Here is a 24,836-nt window from a genome sequence, read left to right as displayed (position 1 = left end):
CCTGTTCCATATTTCGGAAAATGCAAAATGGTTAAAATTAATGCTATGGTTCTTGAGATATTTCATTTCGAAGTACAAAATCCGTCAAATTCCCGCAAACCTAGTGTTAATGTTATTGTTAGTTTTTTAGTGATAATTTAAAAAAAAGACTTTATATTTATTAATAATTTATTTAAACGTGAAGCCTAATATTGCTCCTTTCAGATTTAATTTGAATAAATCGGTTTTTTAAAGAAAAATGTGTATTTTCGTTTACCCGTCAATTTGACGGATGCTCATAGAGATAGGTATATACGAAACGCCTGTAAACCTAGTGTTAAAATTACTCCTCTTGGAGGTGTCCTGTAACGTGGTGGTGTTGGAGTATTTTCTTCAAATACATTTTCATCATACATATTTGGAAGAATATTTTGTTGGCGCAATGGACTAAATGCAGGCACATCTTCTTTGCGTTGAATATTTAAATCTTGCGGACGAATGGACTGTAATCTTTGCAAACAATACAGTTAAATTAAAATATCATACTTATTCTGTATATAATATAGAACAATAACTAATATACCTCTGCAAGGGTAATTCGCTTACATTCTTTCCACTTTTTGAACAAGTTGGCATTACTTCATCTTCATCTTCATTTACAAATAACTGTTTATCTTTTGTTTCATCTTTTATATTCAAATTAACTTCCTCATTATGTTTATTTTGTGTAAAATATATATATATATAAATATAGTTTGTTCAGATTGCAAGACAATGTGAGTGAAATTAAACAACTCTGAACGAATTCATTTCTGAATGTATTGTCTCTAAACTTAATGCACAAGGTTTTGAAAGCTTATTTGGATCTTTTATGACATTGTTGTTACAGATGACATTATTGCACATTGTAGTATCAAATGTAACTAACGGTATCTTATGAACAATTAAAGGAGACTTATTACTATTATTTTCGTTCACTAGTTTGGAAAGACTTAAACAGTCCTTGTTATCTGGTTCCTTTTCTATAAGAATGTTACCTGAGTTACCATTCCAATAATCTTCTGTGTTCAAATATTTTGCCAAGTTTTTTATTTCTGGTACTATCGACTGCTTCATCGTACTATAAGTATAGTCATCTATTTAAAAATTAATGGTAAAACTGAATAAAAACTCTACCAGCAGTATTATGCATCGTAATCGTATCAATTTCAAACAAAATGTAATATCTTACTATTTTTTGAAACATTAAATCCTACTTCTACTAGTCTGAAAAATAAATTTTTATCACCTGTCATAGCAGCAATGCAAAGTGGTGTAACATCATCATTTAGAGAATTCAATAGTGCTGATGGACATGCTTCATATATAGTTTCAAACATATCTTTATTTATTGCAGCTGTCAATCCAAAAACAGACATGCCTACAAACCAACGGAAATAACGAATTTACTGATATAACGATATTATATATTTTCATATGATACATTAAACAAGAAACAGCTGTTCTACTTACATTTCTTGAAATAATTTATAGAATAGGGTAGATAGTTTCACACAAGACAATCTAAATTTTGTTGATAAAACAATATACAAAAGCTTTCGAAGGACAATTCACGATAGAGGATGTCAAATAATGTCAACACGTGCGTATAGACATATTTGCCAATTTATAGATTCTAAATTCCCTACACTGAAACATTGCAGTTAGGTATTACGGCCGCGTTTGGCGGGAAGTAAAGATTTTGATGTGGATTTGGGCGAATTATAGAATTCTGATAAGAGACAGCGAAAAAAAGGAGAAAGAAGAAGATAAAAGGAGAACAATACTCGATGTATCCCTTTCTATTTCTAATGGATATATATTATTTTGATTAGGAAAATTATATTTTGATAAGGGAAGAAAAGAGCGGAAGAACTTGTTTCGTAGGAGTAGGCATAATTGTATACAATGATGTGAAAAGTCCTGTGGAGGAAATCAATTTTAATAAATAGCAATAGGAGTCAACCGACCATCGTTAAACGCTGAGATCAAGTGATTGGAATTTTGTATCTGGTGCCATTCTTTTGGCGTACACAATAACTACGTAGTTTAGTAAACGAAGTAAATGATGTATTTAGACTAAATTTCATAACTTTTCACTTAACTTTAAATTAACTTTAAATTAAGTGCATATACATTATTTCATTTGCACATACAAGTACATAATGCATAATTGTTGAAATCAGTTAACTAAAATATAATATGTTTCCTAGGAAAGCTGTTAAAAAATTCGAGAAAGGATGGAAACGTTTAAGAATGCCTATAACCTTCCTTGTTAAGTACGTGGGAGAAAATATTTATATCGTCTTTCGGAAAAAAAATGCGAATCGAATGAAAAGCGAGATTTTCGAACTGTAGAAATGAAAAAGAATGTAAATGTTGCAAACGAAAACGGAGAAAGTTGTTATATAGAATTATTCTATTATTGCATAGAAAATCATTGAAAAATGTTCAGAGTAATCTTTATATATTAATTTATAATAAAACTTTGAATTTTTCGATATACGACACTTTTATTCGCAAGTTGATTTCTTGGATGTTATAGTTTTTCAGATGCTGTTTAAAGCTGTTATTGCATTGGTTTGGGTTTTGATATTCAGTTGATTCATACAAATTAGTTTTATATGCTGTGTATTTCACCACCTTGTACAGCCATTTACAACACACGAGATACTTAGATAAAGAGGAAGTGACGGACGGGGAAAAGCAGAAGAGGATGTCAAGGACCTGCACCAACGATGGATGTAGGAACCAACATGACATTTATCTCAACAAAAGCCAGTTTGGATTTCCAGCTCAGAATATTTGGTGTCTAAGACGCATCGAATGCAAGATGCTAGAGAAAAATAAAGAAAAATTAGAAAAACAAGCGAAATGAGAATAAACGGATACCGTAGACACGCCGCTACATTCTACACGAATATAAACAGCTGCTAGAAAATTCCATTATGAAAATGATGGACTCACTTTAGCAATTTCAGGATTGTTAGTAACAAAACATAGACATATCGTCAATTTTAATGGTTTAACATCGTCGATACTTTTTTTGGCATTTGTTGTCAGACGAGAACGTTTCAATCGTTATTTTTCAAGATATTACTGCTTTTCAAGCTTAGTATATTGCGCTTTGCCCGAATATCTTTATTCTTCGTTTTTACTATCATCTAGTGCATACGCAATTAACACCTTTAATGCCAAACGATGGTATATTGTTGCAAGGAACATTTGCGAAAATGATTATATATATGTCGGAGAAGCGTCAGGAATAGGGTTGGGGGCGTTCGATAAACCTTCAGGGGAATTGGCCATCGTTGTGGTATCACAAGGGTACGGTCTGCTAACACGAGAATGAACACTACCGACGCGGTATCGACAATCAACAGCAGTGGCTGGGCACTTGCGATGCTAGTAACGTTGGTCTTAGGCTCGATAACGAATCCACGGTCAACGGGGTGATAGATATACTTGCTCTAACTCAAACGTGTACTACTCACTGATCGTAAGGCGCTACTCCCTTCGTCGATCAGATCTCAAAAAAGAATGAATTCTCGTCGTGAGGATGCCACCGAGGAAAACTATGATGGGATGTATCCAAGGACACAAGATCATCGGACTCGTCGAGTATAGCCCTCGTCCCGAAAGTAAGGGAAATTGACGTCTCTATCAATTGGTCAATTTGGGACAATTTGCGCTGCCTGCCCATTTGCAAAATCTTAATTACCGAAAAAACCCAGGTTTTGTACCGGGTCCTCAGGCTAACTTTACTCGTGCCGTGCAAGTGCCTCAACCTCTGGTATTCATTGTACGAAAGACCCGTTGGAATGTTTTACCGTCAGCAACCTCTATGGTTATTTCTCTTAATGAGGGTCATACTTTCGCTCTATACCTTTGTTTGACGAAGCACCCGTCCCGTTGACCGCAACTACGTTCGGCGGCTGATGATCGCCTTGAGCCCAAGTTTATTATCCCAAATCGCAAACAGGTACCATTGGGCAAAATGACGACAAATTGTTTAATTACAACTGTAAGCTTTAATTACAATTTTACGGATTTTCCCGAAGCTCCAGAGGGAAGGTTTCGGTGTCCTTTCATCTCCGACATATGATATAATATGTATGATGTAATATAACATAATGCTACAGCGTTTTACTATTCGCATCGCGAGAGAACTTTATCACAAAATAAATTTATAAAATGTTACAAACGGTTGAATTTTCCTGCAGAGACCCTGTGTGAGTTGTTTCACATATTGAAGAACTGCGTACTTACTTGTAAAAATAATTTCATTATAATCCGCGATGATTGATACCGGGGCAGGGTATACGCCACAAGGTGTAGGATGCCATAAAGTAACGGGTACCTAGGACTTTAGACTATACTGTTTACGACAGCAATTATTCTTCTACCAAAAATTATACCTATACCCATATATTATACCCAGGAAGCAGATGTCGGATTAGGACTGTGGCATTTGAACCGAAGTAATGGACGGATTAGGAGTTTCCGAATATTGCAAATCTGAAGCAGAACGTTATGGAAATTCCGGTAAGAATTGTAGGAAGACGATGTCGAACTAGAGATATTACGAAAACTCGATTAGAACATCTTAGCAAGCATCTATTGTCATTTTCTCTTTTATTATATCTGTTAATAATATATCGTAATTTTTTGTCGTTCTCTTTGACTCTCTAGACTGCGCAGCAGTTTTTACTGATATTTTAAACAACGTGTTAATATTGCCAAGTAAAAATGGATGAAATAAGAATTCCTTCAAAAGCGGCATAATTTTCGGAGCTGAGTAAATAAGAGATATACTTTCACGCTGTACCTAGCGAGCCTCCTTTATTTTACACAGTGCAGTACAGTTCAGTAAGGGGCGGAGCATCGGTGAAATTTGATTGGTCGACAACATGCCCACTCTGCACAGTGGATGCCTTGTAGTGCATTGGAGGAGTCTATTGCTGCCGGCTACTGTGGGTAGGGATAAGATTTGTAGCAAACAGGTAGTAGCTTCCCGGTACGTACCAGCAACAAGATTCAGTATTAGACTGACGGTCGAAGAGTTTGTGTGGCTCGTTCGTACGATTGCGCAGTTTTAGTAAATCGAAAAATATAAAATATACAAGACTAAGATATTAAATATTTGTCAAGATTCCATTTGAAGAGTTGGGGTGCTGTTGAAGCGGAACGTCAACATCTGATATTCGTAAGTTTTGTCTCTAATATATTTCTGTTTGATCAATTGTACACGTACAATATTTCTTAAGTCATTTCCAATTAGTAGATATTTCAAATTCGTTTTCTTTTAAATAGGTTCGAAGGCACATTAAGGTGCAATAAAATGCTTCCTAATAATTACTTCCAAAACTTAATGGGACATGGGCCAGAATCTGTTGTTGGCCAAGATGATCATTCAACTTTGCCGGTTGATTCAATATCGGCGAATGAGCTTGTCGTACCATCGGGACCTTCAGCAAGGGTGATTCATTCAACATCAGTGGTACAGTCGACGGCATCATCGTCGCTTACTTATTCATTGCAGCAGATTTATTCAAGACCAATAGCTCATATATTGCCGCTGGTTGATGCAACGTCGCCGGATCGTCCAATGTCCCCGGCTCCATCCACGTCGCGTGTTACGGAATATTCTATTGAAGAAGTAAGACCTTCGAGTTTTCGATGTTGGCCTGAATCTTTCATTGACCCTGCCAGTGTTGCAGCTGCAGGATTACACCATACGGATCAAGCAGACGCGGTTCAGTGTTTTGAATGTTACTTGGTAAATCCCCAAGCAGACGGTGTTACTCCCATGCATATTCATGTGAGGCGTTCTCCAGAGTGCAGATTTATCCGCAATGAAGATAGTGATAATGTACCAGGCCAGGAGTTATATGAAGTTTCTGCAGAAGTAAGTACAAAAACTTAAACCCTGAACAATATATATAATTAACAATGTGTATAATTAATAATTCCAATATATACTTATGTACATTATAATTGTTTCAGGCACCAGTGGAAATTACAGATGAGAATCCTGAGAGATCCAATAATGATAATGTTAGTAATGAAATGATTCTCCTTGAAAAACTTGGTAAGTAATACAAATAAAAACATAGATTGATTACAAATTCGTTAATTTGTATGAAATCCGTATACATATAATCAATTTTATTATGTATTATGTTTAAATATACTGTTTACTATTTTAGCTTCCCTGGAAGAAGAAAATCGGACATTGAAAGATGCTCGTTCGTGTAAAGTTTGCATGAGACGAGAAGCTGTAATTACTTTTTTACCCTGTGGGCATTTAGCAACTTGCCAGTATTGTTCACCTGCGTTTCGTAGGTGTGTAATTTGCCGAAAACGGATTACAGCAATTAACCGTATAGTTGTGGCGTAATGCATGCAAATGTGTAAATTAGCTTATTCATATCTCTCGAATAAATTATCTTTATAATTTTGTAAAAATGACATACACACATTAATATGTTTGGTATAATGTATCGTTAAACTAAGTGTATATGTTAGGAAATGATAAAATATTTTATTTTTAGTACTATTTCTGCAGTAATTAGTAAACAGAAACATAATATTAAACTAATCAAATACATTTTTTCTGTATATTTTTGGCTCTTTTTGTATTTTAACCTTTTTTGTTACTTAGGTAACATTAATTTGTATTATGTATCTTATTTTATCTGAATATAAGTAACTTTTTCTGCATCTAACTAATTGTTCTTTGTTTTATTCCCCCTTATTGTTAGTGAAATGAAATTGTATTATATACACACACACACGCGCGCGCGCGCGCGCACACACACACACACACACGCACGCACGCACGCACGCACGCACGCACGCACGCACATATAACCAGTTACCTATTCAAATACTACGCTATGCATAGTTTTGAAATTTGAATTACGCGGCGTTTATTTCAAATGGCTTGAAGTTATGAATATACAATATAATTGAACATTACTGAACCGTTGTGTTACGTATGAATCTGGCCTAATATTTAGCGATATCAATATGCAATTTAGAAGCGAAATTTGAAATCACGTTCACATACCTGAAATGTCAAATACATCTATATATTGGTCAAAAATTCGATGCGAGTACTATAGCAAGGAGTGAATAATTCAAGGAGTGAATTCAAAATACAGGAAATACGCTATTGGAAAACGTTAAGCTTAGTCGTTAAAAATCACAATAAATTAAAAGGTTTTCATTCAGCCATGCGAGGTTATTAAAAAATGTTTTGTCTTCTAATTGAAAATTTCAAGCAGATCTCTATAAAAGAAGCTATGCTTACATCTTAATATGTAGTTATCTTGAATTTTTCGCGCACTTTATTAAACAAAGCGGTTCAGCGATCCGTACCAATATATATAATATAAACTCCTCGGTAACCGCTAAATAAGATAATATATTGATAATAGAAAAAGAGTCGTCTTTTTACTTAAGAAGATTTTAAATTTGTTTTAAATATAAAAAGTTTAGATATCTCACATACAAGTTTAATTTTGAGATAATTGAGAATAAAGCTTCTTCACAAAAATCATATTTAAAGTATTAGTACAACTTTTGAAATTTTTAATGTTGAAATGTTAAATTTTTAATTTTAAATATTCATTCGAAAATACGTTTTCGAAAAATTGTTAGTATAAATTGGATCTACAAGAACATAAAATAATGAAGAATAGCAAGCAATTATATATAATGGATGCTTGTAATCTTATGAAGAAGAAAAAAGAACAATCGGTTCTGTACGCTTCATTTCCGGAAATGAGTAACCTATGTTGTGCAATTTGCGAAATTGATTTTCTTGAAGTTCATGATGCATCGGCGAAATCAAATTTTCATTGGCAAACAATTAAGTGCCGGTAAGTCAAGGGCAAATTCTGCGAATCAAAAATTTTCTATTATATAATACTATTTTATTAATGATGATCTTTATATTTTACTAACAATAAAATTTTAGATTACTTATTCATTTGATATCTGACGTTATTGCTTCACCAGTAATGGGTACAGAAAGATATATATTTGTTATAACGCATAAACAATTTTCTCAAAATGGTAGATTGGAACAAATTTTAAGAAATTTTAAACTAGTGGTATGTTCAAGACACAAATCTTTATTCACTCTAAATATATTATTTCAATAATAAACTGGTTTTTATTCCTGTCAGTATCAAGGATCAAGACCAGTTACTACAGAAGTTTATAAAAGTTGTCTTAGGTATACCATGCAAACTAAGATAGCTCCTTTGTGGAATAAAGTTGATGATTATTTTGTTCAAGGAAAACATTTTTATAACTTTATAGAAGGAACTAGAGCATTAAAATTAGATGTACTTATAGAGGGTAATAAAAAATCTAATTTTGTTCTTCGTGTAACTAATATTAAAAAGTGTGAAATATATTAACATTACAAAGTTTTTAGATAGAAAAATGTGTTTGCAGCTTCATGCAGAAATACTTAAAATTCCATATATAAAACTTGAAGACTATCTTTCACCATCTATTATATCACATTTTTTAGCAGACCCTAAAGGATACGTCGATTTATCTCGTTATAATCTTCCATTTGTATATGTATTACCAAGGTAACAATAATTTATTTCATTTAGTGGAATATATATGGGATATACATGTATACTTGGTTTAAAATACAATTTTTTTCATTTTTGTAGTACAAAGAAAGGCAAACTATTATCTGTGTCTAAAGAACTTCCAGCAAAATGTGCTTTTAAAGATTATGACCAATTACGTAGACACTGGAAAAATATGGTATAAATGACAATACCTATGTTTATTCATCTTGCAATTTACTTTCAAATATATCTTTGTATATATATATATGTATGTATAACGTTTTAGTATGGATATTATTTACCAAAAAATAAAATAAAATAAAATACATATCCTCATATGTGTGTAGCAAGTAGTCCATTAGAAATTATTCCAAATAGAGAGAAAGAATCTACAATTACACATTTTTTATCTGACATACTTATGAAATTACCTGCAGTTTGTGGTAAACGGCTACAGATATCCAAATATACCCCATTTGATACAGTGAGTTACACAGAATATTTAATAATTTCTATTCAATAGTCGTAAATAAAATCTATTCTCCATTATATATACAGAAATCTTTAAATATAATGTCAAGTAATGCATCACCAAAGGACAGAGGATTAAGTACACACCTTAAGGAAAAGGGTAATATTGTCTCGCAATTAGAATTGTCTGATAAATATGTAGATGGGTTGACAAAAGATGTAAATGCTGCTGTATCATTAAGAACACGATTAACTAAAATTCATCAAATTCATCAAAAATTAAACAACAGGGATGTGAAAGAAAATCAAAGTGGTACTAAGATAATAATATACCTGTACAAATATACCTAAAAATTGTAATTACTTGAGTTATAAAATGAATTTCATAGGTATTCAATGTTTAAATACTATGCAAAATTCATCTATACAAAATGTGGAAAATAATTTGAACATAGTTAATACAGTTAATACATCAAGAAACCCAAATTTTACGGTATCAGAGGAAAGAACAATTTCTACATACTTTAAAATTCAAAACATGAATTCTTATGCTAAGACAAAAGGGGCATCTTATTCTCCCTTTTCTATGTAAAATATATTTTATCTTTCATTGTTTATGCTTCACTTACAATCTTAAATTAGACATGTAATGTTTAGCAGTTATCCTTCTACAAAAATTATAACTACCTTGAAACAGAGATCGTATTGTCTTGTGCATAGAGTGTTTACTTAGGACGGTGGCCATCTAACAGAGTTATTGTACACATTAGGAATATTGCAAATCTGAAGCAGAACGTTATGGAAATTCCGGTAAGAATTGTAGGAAGACGATGTCGAACTAGAGATATTACGAAAACTCGATTAGAACATCTTAGCAAGCATCTATTGTCATTTTCTCTTTTATTATGTCTGTTAATAATATATCGTAATTTTTTGTCGTTCTCTTTGACTCTCTAGACTGCGCAGCAGTTTTTACTGATATTTTAAACAACGTGTTAATATTGCCAAGTAAAAATGGATGAAATAAGAATTCCTTCAAAAGCGGCATAATTTTCGGAGCTGAGTAAATAAGAGATATACTTTCACGCTGTACCTAGCGTGCGTCCTTTATTTTACACAGTAAGGGACGGAGCATCGGTGAAATTTGATTGGTCGACAACATGCCCACTCTGCACAGTGGATGCCTTGTAGTGCATTGGAGGAGTCTATTGCTGCCGGCTACTGTGGGTAGGGATAAGATTTGTAAAAAACAGGTAGTAGCTTCCCGGTACATGCCAGCAGCAAGATTCAGTATTAGACTGATGGTCGAAGAGTTTGTGTGGCTCGTTCGTACGATTGCGCAGTTTTAGTAAATCGAAAAATATAAAATATACAAGACTAAGATATTAAATATTTGTCAAGATTCCATTTGAAGAGTTGGGGTGCTGTTGAAGCGGAACGTCAACATCTGATATTCGTAAGTTTTGTCTGTAATATATTTCTGTTTGATCAATTGTACACGTACAATATTTCTTAAGTCATTTCCAATTAGTAGATATTTCAATTTCTTTTTCTTTTAAATGGGTTCGAAGGTGCATTAAGGTGCAATAAAATGTCTACTATGAATTACTTCGAATTCTTAATGAGACATGGGACAGAATCTCCTCCTGCTGGCCAAGATGATCATTCAACTTTGCCGGTTGATTCAATATCGGCGGATGAGTTTGCCGTACCATCGGGATCTTCAGCAAGTGTGATTGATTCAACATCACCGATACAGTCGACGGCATCAATGTCGCCGGTTCCGTCCACCTCACATGGCATCGAAGAAAATAACGATGATTATCGTTTTGAAGCAAGTAGACGTTGGAGTTTTCGAAGTTGGCCTAAAATTTCCGTTGACCCTGTCAGTCTTGCAGCTGCAGGATTCTATTATACGGGTGAAATAGATATAGTGAGATGCTTTGAATGTCAAGTGATGATACATGACTGGTCAGACGGTGATATTCCAATGCAGATTCATGAGACGTGTTCTCCAGAGTGCAGATTTATCCGCAATGAACATTGTGATAATGTACCAATTGGAGTAGATCCTGATATAGTTCTACTGACAAAACGAAGAAATAGAAATATAACTTGTCATTATGGTTTACAATATCTTGACTCATTTGATTTTAATGACCATCAATTTTTACGATATTTAAGGCGCCCAACGGCATATGAACTTAGCCGTTTGGGACTACAAGAAGTTAAGAAACCAGAAAATTCGCTATATGCTACTTACGAATCCAGATTAAATTCATTCGAATCATGGCCTACATATATGAAACAGACAAGAGAAGATTTAGCCGATGCAGGATTCTACTACATCGGAATAGATGACTTCACTACCTGTTACCATTGTGGGATTGGTATAGGAAATTGGAGACCAGAAGAAGTTCCATGGGAAGAGCATGCAATTTTGTCTCCCAACTGTTGTCATTTATTAGCAGTACGGGGCTGGGAATATGTTAATAAAGTAATAGGCATTGAGATATATGAAACTCCTGCAGAAGTAAGTACAAAAACTTAAATCCTGAACACTATATATAATTAACAATGTGTATAATTAATAATTCCAATATATACTTATGTACATTATAATTATTTCAGGCGCCGATAGAAATTGCAGATGGGAATCCGGAGAGATCCAATAGTGAAAATGATAGTAATGAAATGACCCTCCAAGAGAAAATTGGTAAGTAATTAAAATAAAAACATAGATTGATCACAAATTCGTTAATTTGTATGAAATCCGTATACATATAATCAATTTTATTATGTATTATATTTAAATATACTGTTTACTATTTTAGCTTCCCTGGAAGAAGAAAATCAGGCATTGAAAGATGCTCGTTCGTGTAAAGTTTGCATGGAACAGGAATCGGCGATTATTTTTTTACCTTGTGGGCATTTAGCAACTTGCCAGTATTGTTCACTTGCTTTCAAAAAATGCATAATTTGCGGAAATAATATTAAAGCCATTAGACGTATATTTTGGACATAATGCATGCACATGTGTAAATTAGCTTATTTATATCTCTCGAATAAATTATCTTTATAATTTTGTAAAAATGACATACACACATTAACATGTTTGGTATAATGTATCGTTAAACTAAGTGTATATGTTAGGAAATGATAAAATATTTTATTTTTAGTATTATTTCTACAGTAATTAGTAAACTGAAACATAATATTAAACTAATCAAATACATTTTTTCTGTATATTTTTGGCTTTTTTTGTATTTTAAGTGTTACTTAGGTAAACATTAATTTGTATTATGTATTTTATTTTATCTGAATAAAGTTAACTCTTTCCGCATCTAAGTAATTGTTCTTTGTTTTATTTCCCTTATTGTTAGTAAAATTATATATATATATATATATATAATATATATATATATAATATATATATATATAATATATATATACATATAATTATATAATAATATATTATATAATTATATATAATTATATTATATAATTATATATAATTATATTATATAATTATATATAATTATATAATATAATATAATATAATATATATATATATATATATATATATATATATATTGTTACGTTTTGTCTGGCTCGTTTTGATTGCGTTGCCGTTAATTTTTGAATTTAGACTAAATTGTAGTATTGTCTGTTATTTAATGCGATTTGAAATTAAACTCCACGTTTCGGCTAACCTGCTATGCGCCGGAGTACTAGCACGGGGGAGGATTAAAGTTGGTGAAAATAAATGTTCGCTTAATCCTGCTATATTATTAGACAAATATTCCTCACAAAAATGTTTATTCGTATTCTAATTGGATATTGACAGAATAGTCGTTGAAATTTCGAATGCTCGGAGTTACAATCGTTCGCAATACGTTTCGCTCTTATTAATTACAAGATTTTAATTTCGATAGATTTTCGATAGTTACAAAGTGACAAATACAAACACGTCGATTTACAAGACTAACAAGAATTGGAAACTAATAAGAAAAAGAACTAAAAGCTAAAGAACTAAAGGACTAATGAACCTAAAAGCTGAGAGCAAAACTAAGAGCTAAAGGAGTTAAGAGCTGAAAACTAAGGAACTGAAGAATTAAAAAACAAGGAATTGAGAAATTAAGAGCTAGAGGAATTAAGAATTAATCGCTATGAACAAGAAATTACTTGCCAGGAAATGGGAACTGATCGCCAAGAACCAAGGAGTTAATCACCCAAAACTGAGGAATTAACTACTCTAAAACTAAGAAATTATTACCGCTTCTTCTATGCCGCTACGCTTATTTATATTTAGATCTACCGTGGAGGGGTTGTCATGTGACGGGTTATTCCGTGGGGGTTGCGAGGTTCGAATTTGGTTTATATACAAATTGTTAAAATTTATTTAAATTTCAAATTGGAACGCTCACTCGCGCTATTGGTAGTTTTAGCCTACGTTGCGGCGCGTGCACAGCGCGGGACGTGACAATATATATATATATATATATATATGTCGGAGATGAAAGGAAAACCGGAGCCTTCCCTTTGCAATTTTGAGGAAGCCTTCTAATGCTTTAGCCTAAATTTTATCATAACTGTAATTAAGCAATTGTCATTTGTAATTGTTTGATATTTGTGAAAGCGAAAGTGGGTTCGAGGTGACAACTGGTCGCCGAACGTAGCCACGGTCACGAAATAAACGTTTTGCCTGACGAAGGTGTGGATCGGTTGTATTGTTCTCTCTAGAAATCACATAGAATTGTACTTTAGAGATGTCGATATAATGGGACACACGTTGTATTAGGAATCAATCTCCAGACAGAAACTGCCTAGCAACGACGATTGGAACCTTCTCGATGCCTCCAGCGAGCATATAACAAACAAATGCAGTCGTATAGCGAAAAAGATTTTCATCAGATATTCATTCGTGTGATCGCCTTGGAAAGTGATACATCGAGCAATTTACCGAGTGTCTCAGCAATCGTATTTTTGTGTTTAAAATTATTCTACGCATATTAAAGAGTTATCCCGTTGACCGTGGATTCGTTTGAACCCCGGAACATTGTTAATAGCGTTAATTAAATTCATTATTCGTAAAACCTATCAATCGTTAATCTCATTATTCGTTCCTCTTATTGTTCGTTAAACTTATTATACTTTAATCTAATTATTAGTTAAACTTATCGTTTGTTAATCTTATCATTTATTAAACTCATTATTCATAATATTTTGTAAAATCTTGTTTATTTGCGTAAATATATTCTCTGTTTCGTAAAACAATGGCTAATTCAAACGAAGAATCATTACGCGCCTTAAATTCTAATGATAACCCGACATATATATATATATTTCAACTCACAAAAATCATAGCTTACTTTTTCTTTTATTTATACCTTCATTGTTTATGCTTTGCGTTCAATCTTCTTTATTTAAAAGTAGCTACTGCAGGAAAAAGATCAAAGACAAAAGCATTTAACACTGAAGGAGAAACTATCAAAGGCTAAATCTGATAAAGATAGCAGCTCATCTGCACTGGTATACACGCACTTATGTTCCTAAATTCCGTATGATTAAGTTAAAATTACATATAATTATTAAATAAGATCAAAACAATATTGTGCAGACAATGGTAAAAATGAATCAATTGGATCAAATGTAGAATAGTGAATTAAGTACGTGGGAGAAAATATTTATATCGTCTTTCGGAAAAAAAATGCGAATCGAATGAAAAGCGAGATTTTCGAACTGTAGAAATGAAAAAGAATGTAAATGTTGCAAACGAAAACGGAGAAAGTTGTTATATAGAATTATTCTATTATTGCATAGAAAATCATTGAAAAATGTTCAGAGTAATCTTTATATATTAATTTATAATAAAACTTTGAATTTTTCGATATACGACACTTTTATTCGCAAGTTGATTTCTTGGATGTTATAGTTTTTCAGATGCTGTTAAAAGCTGTTATTGCATTGGTTTGGGTTTTGATATTCAGTTGATTCATACAAATTAGTTTTATATGCTGTGTATTTCACCACCTTGTACAGCCATTTACAACACACGGGATACTTAGATAAAGAGGAAGTGATGGACGGGGAAAAGCAGAAGAGGATGTCAAGGACCTGCACCAACGATGGATGTAGGAACCAACATGACATTTATCTCAACAAAAGCCAGTTTGGATTTCCAGCTCAGAATATTTGGTGTCTAAGACGCATCGAATGCAAGATGCTAGAGAAAAATAAAGAAAAATTAGAAAAACAAGCGAAATGAGAATAAACGGATACCGTAGACACGCCGCTACATTCTACACGAATATAAACAGCTGCTAGAAAATTCCATTATGAAAATGACGGACTCACTTTAGCAATTTCAGGATTGTTAGTAACAAAACATAGACATATCGTCAATTTTAATGGTTTTACATCGTCGATACTTTTTTTGGCATTTGTTGTCAGACGAGAACGTTTCAATCGTTATTTTTCAAGATATTACTGCTTTTCAAGCTTAGTATATTGCGCTTTGCCCGAATATCTTTATTCTTCGTTTTTACTATCATCTAGTGCATACGCAATTAACACCTTTAATGCCAAACGATGGTACATTGTTGCAAGGAACATTTGCGAAAATGATTATATATATGTCGGAGAAGCGTCAGGAATAGGGTTGGGGGCGTTCGATAAACCTTCAGGGGAATTGGCCATCGTTGTGGTATCACAAGGGTACGGTCTGCTAACACGAGAATGAACACTACCGACGCGGTATCGACAATCAACAGCAGTGGCTGGGCACTTGCGATGCTAGTAACGTTGGTCTTAGGCTCGATAACGAATCCACGGTCAACGGGGTGATAGATATACTTGCTCTAACTCAAACGTGTACTACTCACTGATCGTAAGGCGCTACTCCCTTCGTCGATCAGATCTCAAAAAAGAATGAATTCTCGTCGTGAGGATGCCACCGAGGAAAACTATGATGGGATGTATCCAAGGACACAAGATCATCGGACTCGTCGAGTATAGCCCTCGTCCCGAAAGTAAGGGAAATTGATGTCTCTATCAATTGGTCAATTTGGGACAATTTGCGCTGCCTGCCCATTTGCAAAATCTTAATTACCGAAAAAACCCAGGTTTCGTACCGGGTCCTCAGGCTAACTTTACTCGTGCCGTGCAAGTGCCTCAACCTCTGGTATTCATTGTACGAAAGACCCGTTGGAATGTTTTACCGTCAGCAACCTCTATGGTTATTTCTCTTAATGAGGGTCATACTTTCGCTCTATACCTTTGTTTGACGAAGCACCCGTCCCGTTGACCGCAACTACGTTCGGCGGCTGATGATCGCCTTGAGCCCAAATTTATTATCCCAAATCGCAAACAGGTACCATTGGGCAAAATGACGACAAATTGTTTAATTACAACTGTAAGCTTTAATTACAATTTTACGGATTTTCCCGAAGTTCCAGAGGGAAGGTTTCGATGTCCTTTCATCTCCGACATATGATATAATATGTATGATGTAATATAACATAATGCTACAACGTTTTACTATTCGCATCGCGAGAGAACTTTATCACAAAATAAATTTATAAAATGTTACAAACGGTTGAATTTTCCTGCAGAGACCCTGTGTGAGTTGTTTCACATATTGAAGAACTGCGTACTTACTTGTAAAAATAATTTCATTATAATCCGCGATGATTGATACCGGGGCAGGGTATACGCCACAAGGTGTAGGATGCCATAAAGCAACGGGTACCTAGGACTTTAGACTATACTGTTTACGACAGCAATTATTCTTCTACCAAAAATTATACCTATACCCATATATTATACCCAGGAAGCAGATGTCGGATTAGGACTGTGGCATTTGAACCGAAGTAATGGACGGATTAGGAGTTTCCGAATATTGCAAATCTGAAGCAGAACGTTATGGAAATTCCGGTAAGAATTGTAGGAAGACGATGTCGAACTAGAGATATTACGAAAACTCGATTAGAACATCTTAGCAAGCATCTATTGTCATTTTCTCTTTTATTATATCTGTTAATAATATATCGTAATTTTTTGTCGTTCTCTTTGACTCTCTAGACTGCGCAGCAGTTTTTACTGATATTTTAAACAACGTGTTAATATTGCCAAGTAAAAATGGATGAAATAAGAATTCCTTCAAAAGCGGCATAATTTTCGGAGCTGAGTAAATAAGAGATATACTTTCACGCTGTACCTAGCGAGCCTCCTTTATTTTACACAGTGCAGTACAGTTCAGTAAGGGGCGGAGCATCGGTGAAATTTGATTGGTCGACAACATGCCCACTCTGCACAGTGGATGCCTTGTAGTGCATTGGAGGAGTCTATTGCTGCCGGCTACTGTGGGTAGGGATAAGATTTGTAAAAAACAGGTAGTAGCTTCCCGGTACATGCCAGCAGCAAGATTCAGTATTAGACTGATGGTCGAAGAGTTTGTGTGGCTCGTTCGTACGATTGCGCAGTTTTAGTAAATCGAAAAATATAAAATATACAAGATTCCATTTGAAGAGTTGGGGTGCTGTTGAAGCGGAACGTCAACATCTGATATTCGTAAGTTTTGTCTCTAATATATTTCTGTTTGATCAATTGTACACGTACAATATTTCTTAAGTCATTTCCAATTAGTAGATATTTCAAATTCGTTTTCTTTTAAATAGGTTCGAAGGCACATTAAGGTGCAATAAAATGCTTCCTAATAATTACTTCCAAAACTTAATGAGACATGGGACAGAATCTCCTCCTGCTGGCCAAGATGATCATTCAACTTTGCCGGTTGATTCAATATCGGCGGATGAGTTTGCCGTACCATCGGGACCTTCAGCAAGGGTGATTCATTCAACATCACTGGTACAGTCGACGGCATCAACGTCGCTTACTTATTCATTGCAGCAGATTTATTCAAGACCAATAGCTCATATATTGCCGCTGGTTGATCCAACGTCGCCGGATCGTCCAATGTCCCCGGCTCCACCCACGTCGCGTGTTACGGAATATTCTTTTGAAGAAGTAAGACCTTCGAATTTTCGATGTTGGCCTGAATCTTTCATTGACCCTGCCAGTGTTGCAGCTGCAGGATTTCACCATACCGATCAAATAGATGCGGTTCACTGTTTTGAATGTCACTTGGTAAATCCCCAAGCAGACGGTGTTACTCCAATGCATATTCATGTGAGGCGTTCTCCAGAGTGCAGATTTATCCGCAATGAACATTGTGATAATGTACCAGGCCAGGAGTTATATGAAATTTCTGCAGAAGTAAGTACAAAAACTTAAACCCTGAACAATATATATAATTAACAATGTGTATAATTAATAATTCCAATATATACTTATGTACATTATAATTATTTCAGGCACCAGTGGAAATTACAGATGAGAATCCTGAGAGATCCAATAATGATAATGTTAGTAATGAAATGATTCTCCTTGAAAAACTTGGTAAGTAATACAAATAAAAACATAGATTGATTACAAATTCGTTAATTTGTATGAAATCCGTATACATATAATCAATTTTATTATGTATTATATTTAAATATACTGTTTACTATTTTAGCTTCCCTGGAAGAAGAAAATCGGGCATTGAAAGATGCTCGTTCGTGTAAAGTTTGCATGAGACGAGAAGCTGTAATTACTTTTTTACCCTGTGGGCATTTAGCAACTTGCCAGTATTGTTCACCTGCGTTTCGTAGGTGTGTAATTTGCCGAAAACGGATTACAACAATTAACCGCATAGTTTTGGCGTAATGCATGCAAATGTGTAAATTAGCTTATTCATATCTCTCGAATAAATTATCTTTATAATTTTGTAAAAATGACATACACACATTAATATGTTTGGTATAATGTATCGTTAAACTAAGTGTATATGTCAGGAAATGATAAAATATTTTATTTTTAGTACTATTTCTACAGTAATTACTAAACAGAAACTTGACACTAAACTAGTCAAATACATTTTTTCTGTATATTTTTGGCTTTTTTTGTATTTCAACTTTTTTTGTTACTTAGGTAACATTAATTTGTATTATGTATCTTATTTTATCTGAATATAGGCAACTTTTTCTGCATCTAACTAATTGTTCTTTGTTTTATTCCCCTTATTGTTAGTGAAATGAAATTGTATTATATATATATATATATATAATACAATTATATATAATACAAATATATATATACATATATATACACACACATACACACACACATATATATATATTACCAGTTACCTATTCAAATACTACGCTATGCATAGTTTTGAAATTTGAATTACGCGGCGTTTATTTCAAATGGCTTGAAGTTATGAATATACAATATAATTGAACATTACTGAACCGTTGTGTTACGTATGAATCTGGCCTAATATTTAGCGATATCAATATGCAATTTAGAAGCGAAATTTGAAATCACGTTCACATACCTGAAATGTCAAATACATCTATATATTGGTCAAAAATTCGATGCGAGTACTATAGCAAGGAGTGAATAATTCAAGGAGTGAATTCAAAATACAGGAAATACGCTATTGGAAAACGTTAAGCTTAGTCGTTAAAAATCACAATAAATTAAAAGGTTTTCATTCAGCCATGCGAGGTTATTAAAAAATGTTTTGTCTTCTAATTGAAAATTTCAAGCAGATCTCTATAAAAGAAGCTATGCTTACATCTTAATATGTAGTTATCTTGAATTTTTCGCGCACTTTATTGAACAAAGCGGTTCAGCGATCCGTACCAATATATATAATATAAACTCCTCGGTAACCGCTAAATAAGATAATATATTGATAATAGAAAAAGAGTCGTCTTTTTACTTAAGAAGATTTTAAATTTGTTTTAAATATAAAAAGTTTAGATATCTCACATACAAGTTTAATTTTGAGATAATTGAGAATAAAGCTTCTTCACAAAATTCATATTTAAAGTATTAGTACAACTTTTAAAATTTTTAATGTTGAAATGTTAAATTTTTAATTTTAAATATTCATTCGAAAATACGTTTTCGAAAAATTGTTAGTATAAATTGGATCTACAAGAACATAAAATAATTAAGAATAGCAAGCAATTATATATAATGGATGCTTGTAATCTTATGAAGAAGAAAAAAGAACAATCGGTTCTGTACGCTTCATTTCCGGAAATGAGTAACCTATGTTGTGCAATTTGCGAAATTGATTTTCTTGAAGTTCATGATGCATCGGCGAAATCAAATTTTCATTGGCAAACAATTAAGTGCCGGTAAGTCAAGGGCAAATTCTGCGAATCAAAAATTTTCTATTATATAATACTATTTTATTAATGATGATCTTTATATTTTACTAACAATAAAATTTTAGATTACTTATTCACTTGATATCTGACGTTATTGCTTCACCAGTAATGGGTACAGAAAGATATATATTTGTTATAACGCATAAACAATTTTCTCAAAATGGTAGATTGGAACAAATTTTAAGAAATTTTAAACTAGTGGTATGTTCAAGACACAAATCTTTATTCACTCTAAATATATTATTTCAATAATAAACTGGTTTTTATTCCTGTCAGTATCAAGGATCAAGACCAGTTACTACAGAAGTTTATAAAAGTTGTCTTAGGTATACCATGCAAACTAAGATAGCTCCTTTGTGGAATAAAGTTGATGATTATTTTGTTCAAGGAAAACATTTTTATAACTTTATAGAAGGAACTAGAGCATTAAAATTAGATGTACTTATAGAGGGTAATAAAAAATCTAATTTTATTCTTCGTGTAACTAATATTAAAAAGTGTGAAATATATTAACATTACAAAGTTTTTAGATAGAAAAATGTGTTTGCAGCTTCATGCAGAAATACTTAAAATTCCATATATAAAACTTGAAGACTATCTTTCACCATCTATTATATCACATTTTTTAGCAGACCCTAAAGGATACGTCGATTTATCTCGTTATAATCTTCCATTTGTATATGTATTACCAAGGTAATAATAATTTATTTCATTTAGTGGAATATATATGGGATATACATGTATATTTGGTTTAAAATACAATTTTTTTCATTTTTGTAGTACAAAGAAAGGCAAACTATTATCTGTGTCTAAAGAACTTCCAGCAAAATGTGCTTTTAAAGATTATGACCAATTACGTAGACACTGGAAAAATATGGTATAAATGACAATACCTATGTTTATTCATCTTGCAATTTACTTTCAAATATATCTTTGTATATATATATATGTATGTATAACGTTTTAGTATGGATATTATTTACCAAAAAATAAAGGTGGAATTTTATTTTATGAAATTAAATTTTTGATTTCCAAATCCAAGGTTTTTACATATCCTCATATGTGTGTAGCAAGTAGTCCATTAGAAATTATTCCAAATAGAGAGAAAGAATCTACAATTACACATTTTTTATCTGACATACTTATGAAATTACCTGCAGTTTGTGGTAAACGGCTACAGATATCCAAGGATACCCCATTTGATACAGTGAGTTACACAGAATATTTAATAATTTCTATTCAATAGTCGTAAATAAAATCTATTCTCCATTATATATACAGAAATCTTTAAATATAAAGTCAAGTAATGCATCACCAAGGGACAGTGGATTAAGTACACACCTTAAGGAAAAGGGTAATATTGTCTCGCAATTAGAATTGTCTGATAAATATATAGATGCGTTGACAAAAGATGTAAATGCTGCTATATCATTAAGAACACGATTAACTAAAATTCATCAAATTCATCAAAAATTAAACAACAGGGATGTGAAAGAAAATCAAAGTGGTACTAAGATAATAATATACCTGTACAAATATACCTAAAAATTGTAATTACTTGAGTTATAAAATAAATTTCATAGGTATTCAATGTTTAAATACTATGCAAAATTCATCTATACAAAATGTGGAAAATAATTTGAACACAGTTAATACAGTTAATACATCAAGAAACCCAAATTTTACGGTATCAGAGGAAAGAACAATTTCTACATACTTTAAAATTCAAAACATGAATTCTTATGCTAAGACAAAAGGGGTATCTTATTCTCCATTTTCTATGTAAAATATATTTTATCTTTCATTGTTTATGCTTCACTTATAATCTTCCCTTTTTAAAAATAGCTACCGCAGGAAAAAGATCAAAGACAAAAACATTTAACACTGAAGGAGAAACTATCAAAGGCTAAATCTGATAAAGATAGCAGCTCATCTGCACTGGTATACACGCACTTATGTTCCTAAATTCCGTATGATTAAGTTAAAATTACATATAATTATTAAATAAGATCAAAACAATATTGTGCAGACAATGGTAAAAATGAATCGGTTGGATCAAATGAAGAATAGTGAATTGAGTGATTGGCTAAAAGAGCGTTCAATTCCACATAATTCTAAAGGAAAGAAAAGTGTACTTATTAATAAAGTATTATCGCACATCAAGAATACGACAATTTTACAGCCATTCCGTATGTAAATGTATCTTTATAAGCAAAAATAGAAATGTATCATATGTGTTCTTAAGGGTACTAAGTTAGTATAAAAAATAATACTAATATGCTATAACATAACATATTATATTTTTACGTTTATACATTAAAGCAGCTTTAGTATATAACAAATAAAATGATAATATGTAATTAGATATAATTAATAAAAGGTAATAAATTCGTTTTGTATCGCAGATTTTTTATGATCTATTTATCACTTCTAATATAGCTTTTCTGTCAGCTTCATTTTTTATACCAATTTCAATTAAATCTTCATTAGTTAAAGTCATAAACAAATCAATGTCAACCTGAAATAAATGTACAATATTAATTTATAATAAAATTTTATACATATATATATAACACATAATTTAATAATATATTTACTTCTTGTTCGAGAAATATAGGCACATATTGACCTAATCCGTAATGTTTTAATAAAACGAACATTTTTGCTTCTTCTGAATTTAAAATCATTCCTCTTGGAGGTGTCTTGTAACGTGGTGGTGTTGGTGTATTTTCCCCAAATACATTTTCATCATTCATATTTGGAGGAATATTTTGTTGGCGCAATGGACTAAATTCAGGCACATATTCAAGAGTAGTATCAAGATCTTCTTTGTATTGAATATTTAAATCTTGTGGCCGAATGGACTGTAATCTTTGCAAACAATACAGTTAAATTAAAGTATCATATTTATTTTCTACATAATGTAGAGCAATAACTAATATACCTCTGCAAAGGTAGTTCGCTTACTTTCTTTCCACTTTTTGAACAAGTTAGCATTACTTCATCTTCATTTACAAATAACTGTTTATCTTTTGTTTCATCTTTTATATTGAAATTAATTTCCTCATTATGTTTATTTTGTGTAAAATATATATTTGGAGATGTAGGTAACAGTTCGTTCAGATTGCAAGTCAAAGTGGGTGAAATTAAACTAGTCTGAACGCTTTCTGAATGATTTGTTTCTAAACTTAATGCACAAGGTTTTGAAAGCTTATTTGGATCTTTTATGACATTGTTGTTACAGTTGACATTATTGCACATTGTAGTATCAAATGTAACTAACGGTATCTTATGAACATTTAAAGGAGACTTATTACTATTATTTTCATTTACTAGTTTGGAAAGACTTAAACAGTCCTTATTATCTGGTTCATTTTCTATAAGAATGTTATCTGAGTTATCATTCCAATAATCTTCTGTGTCAAAATATTTTGCCAAATTTTTTATTTCTGGTACTATCGACTGCTTCATCATACTATAAGTATAGTCATCTATTTGAAAATTAATGGTAAAACTGAATAAAAACTCTTACCAGCAATATTATGCATCGTTATCGTATCAATTTTAAACAAAATGTAATATCTTACTACTTTTTGAAACATTAAATCCTAATTCTATTAATCTAAAAAATAAATTTTTATCATTTTTCATAGCTGCAATGCAAAGTGGTGTAACATCATCATTTAGAGAATTCAATAGTGCTGATGGGCATGCTTCATATATAGTTTCAAACATATCTTTATTTATTGCAGCTGCCAATCCAAAAACAGACATGCCTACAAACGAACAGAAATAAGGAATTTACTGATATAACAATATTATATATTTTCACACAATACATTAATTGTTTACCTAAATCAGTTGATTCATTCACATTAGCATTTTTTTGTAAAAGATATTTAACCATTTTAATGTTTCTATTGCGTATTGCTAGCATTAATGGTGTCCAACCAAATTTATTTTTTCTATCAATAATATGACAGCAATCATGTTTTCGAAAAATTTCTTTTGTGATATCAATACAACCATTTGCTGCACTAATGTGTAATAAATTTTCTCCGTAACTGTTCACCTTATTCAGCGTGTATTCTGAAAATCGAAAACTAAATGTCGAAATGTGTCTTTCTTAATTAATTGTATGAAACTAAAGAAAATAGCATAATAGCATTAAATATTCATGAGGATAAATTATTGCATAATATGTAGTTATATAATTATACATATAATTTAATACCCCCTTTTTGTAACGCTTTTATGACTTCCCACTCCATAGTTTTTTTGAATAAAAATTTCCTCTTTTATGATAACTTGTTTGTAATTTGATCTTCCGTAACTATTATTGATACTATTATATATTATCCGATTCTTAATTTACGCCAATTTGTACAAAAACACAGTATTTAACAATATATCTTTAACTTATTATTGTATTCATTTATCGAATTAAACATTGAAAGTG

The 24,836-nt window shown here is 32.2% G+C and overlaps 5 protein-coding genes across 5 annotated transcripts in view; 3 read left to right on the top strand and 2 right to left on the bottom strand.

Annotated features, from left to right (window-relative positions):
* LOC117208609 (polyubiquitin) overlaps window positions 1-1,539 on the bottom strand; it is a 16,243-nt gene extending 14,704 nt beyond the window's left edge. The window contains exon 1 of the mRNA XM_033449857.1: window positions 1,492-1,539. The gene's annotated coding sequence lies outside the window, so the exon portion shown is untranslated. The remainder of the gene's footprint in view (window positions 1-1,491) is intronic.
* LOC117208604 overlaps window positions 1-24,836 on the bottom strand; it is a 26,618-nt gene extending 1,782 nt beyond the window's left edge. The window contains exons 1-6 of the mRNA XM_033449848.1: window positions 24,612-24,836; window positions 24,230-24,466; window positions 23,965-24,153; window positions 23,455-23,868; window positions 563-701; window positions 311-489 (exon numbers count right to left, since the gene is read on the bottom strand). Of these exons, the coding sequence (XP_033305739.1) occupies window positions 311-489; window positions 563-701; window positions 23,455-23,868; window positions 23,965-24,153; window positions 24,230-24,466; window positions 24,612-24,648 (1,195 nt within the window). The 5' untranslated portion in view covers window positions 24,649-24,836. The remainder of the gene's footprint in view (window positions 1-310; window positions 490-562; window positions 702-23,454; window positions 23,869-23,964; window positions 24,154-24,229; window positions 24,467-24,611) is intronic.
* On the top strand, window positions 7,699-8,911 carry LOC117208606 (uncharacterized protein C18orf63-like). The gene is made up of 5 exons (XM_033449854.1): window positions 7,699-7,904; window positions 8,003-8,138; window positions 8,214-8,388; window positions 8,468-8,630; window positions 8,718-8,911. The coding sequence occupies exons 1-5, from the start codon at window positions 7,714-7,716 to the stop codon at window positions 8,818-8,820; spliced, it is 768 nt and encodes a 255-aa protein (XP_033305745.1). The 5' UTR covers window positions 7,699-7,713; the 3' UTR covers window positions 8,821-8,911.
* Window positions 20,114-21,978, top strand: LOC117208607 (uncharacterized protein C18orf63-like). The gene is made up of 5 exons (XM_033449855.1): window positions 20,114-20,344; window positions 20,443-20,578; window positions 20,654-20,828; window positions 20,908-21,070; window positions 21,158-21,978. The coding sequence occupies exons 1-5, from the start codon at window positions 20,181-20,183 to the stop codon at window positions 21,258-21,260; spliced, it is 741 nt and encodes a 246-aa protein (XP_033305746.1). The 5' UTR covers window positions 20,114-20,180; the 3' UTR covers window positions 21,261-21,978.
* Window positions 21,958-22,576, top strand: LOC117208608. Its single transcript, XM_033449856.1, has 3 exons — window positions 21,958-22,136; window positions 22,223-22,318; window positions 22,407-22,576. The coding sequence occupies exons 1-3, from the start codon at window positions 21,981-21,983 to the stop codon at window positions 22,572-22,574; spliced, it is 420 nt and encodes a 139-aa protein (XP_033305747.1). The 5' UTR covers window positions 21,958-21,980; the 3' UTR covers window positions 22,575-22,576.

The sequence above is a fragment of the Bombus bifarius genome, unplaced genomic scaffold, assembly GCF_011952205.1.
Source record: "Bombus bifarius isolate JDL3187 unplaced genomic scaffold, Bbif_JDL3187 scf7180000008140, whole genome shotgun sequence".
Taxonomy (NCBI): domain Eukaryota; kingdom Metazoa; phylum Arthropoda; class Insecta; order Hymenoptera; family Apidae; genus Bombus; species Bombus bifarius.
Note: the sequence above shows the minus strand (reverse complement) of the source record. Positions and strands in the feature narration are given on the sequence as shown.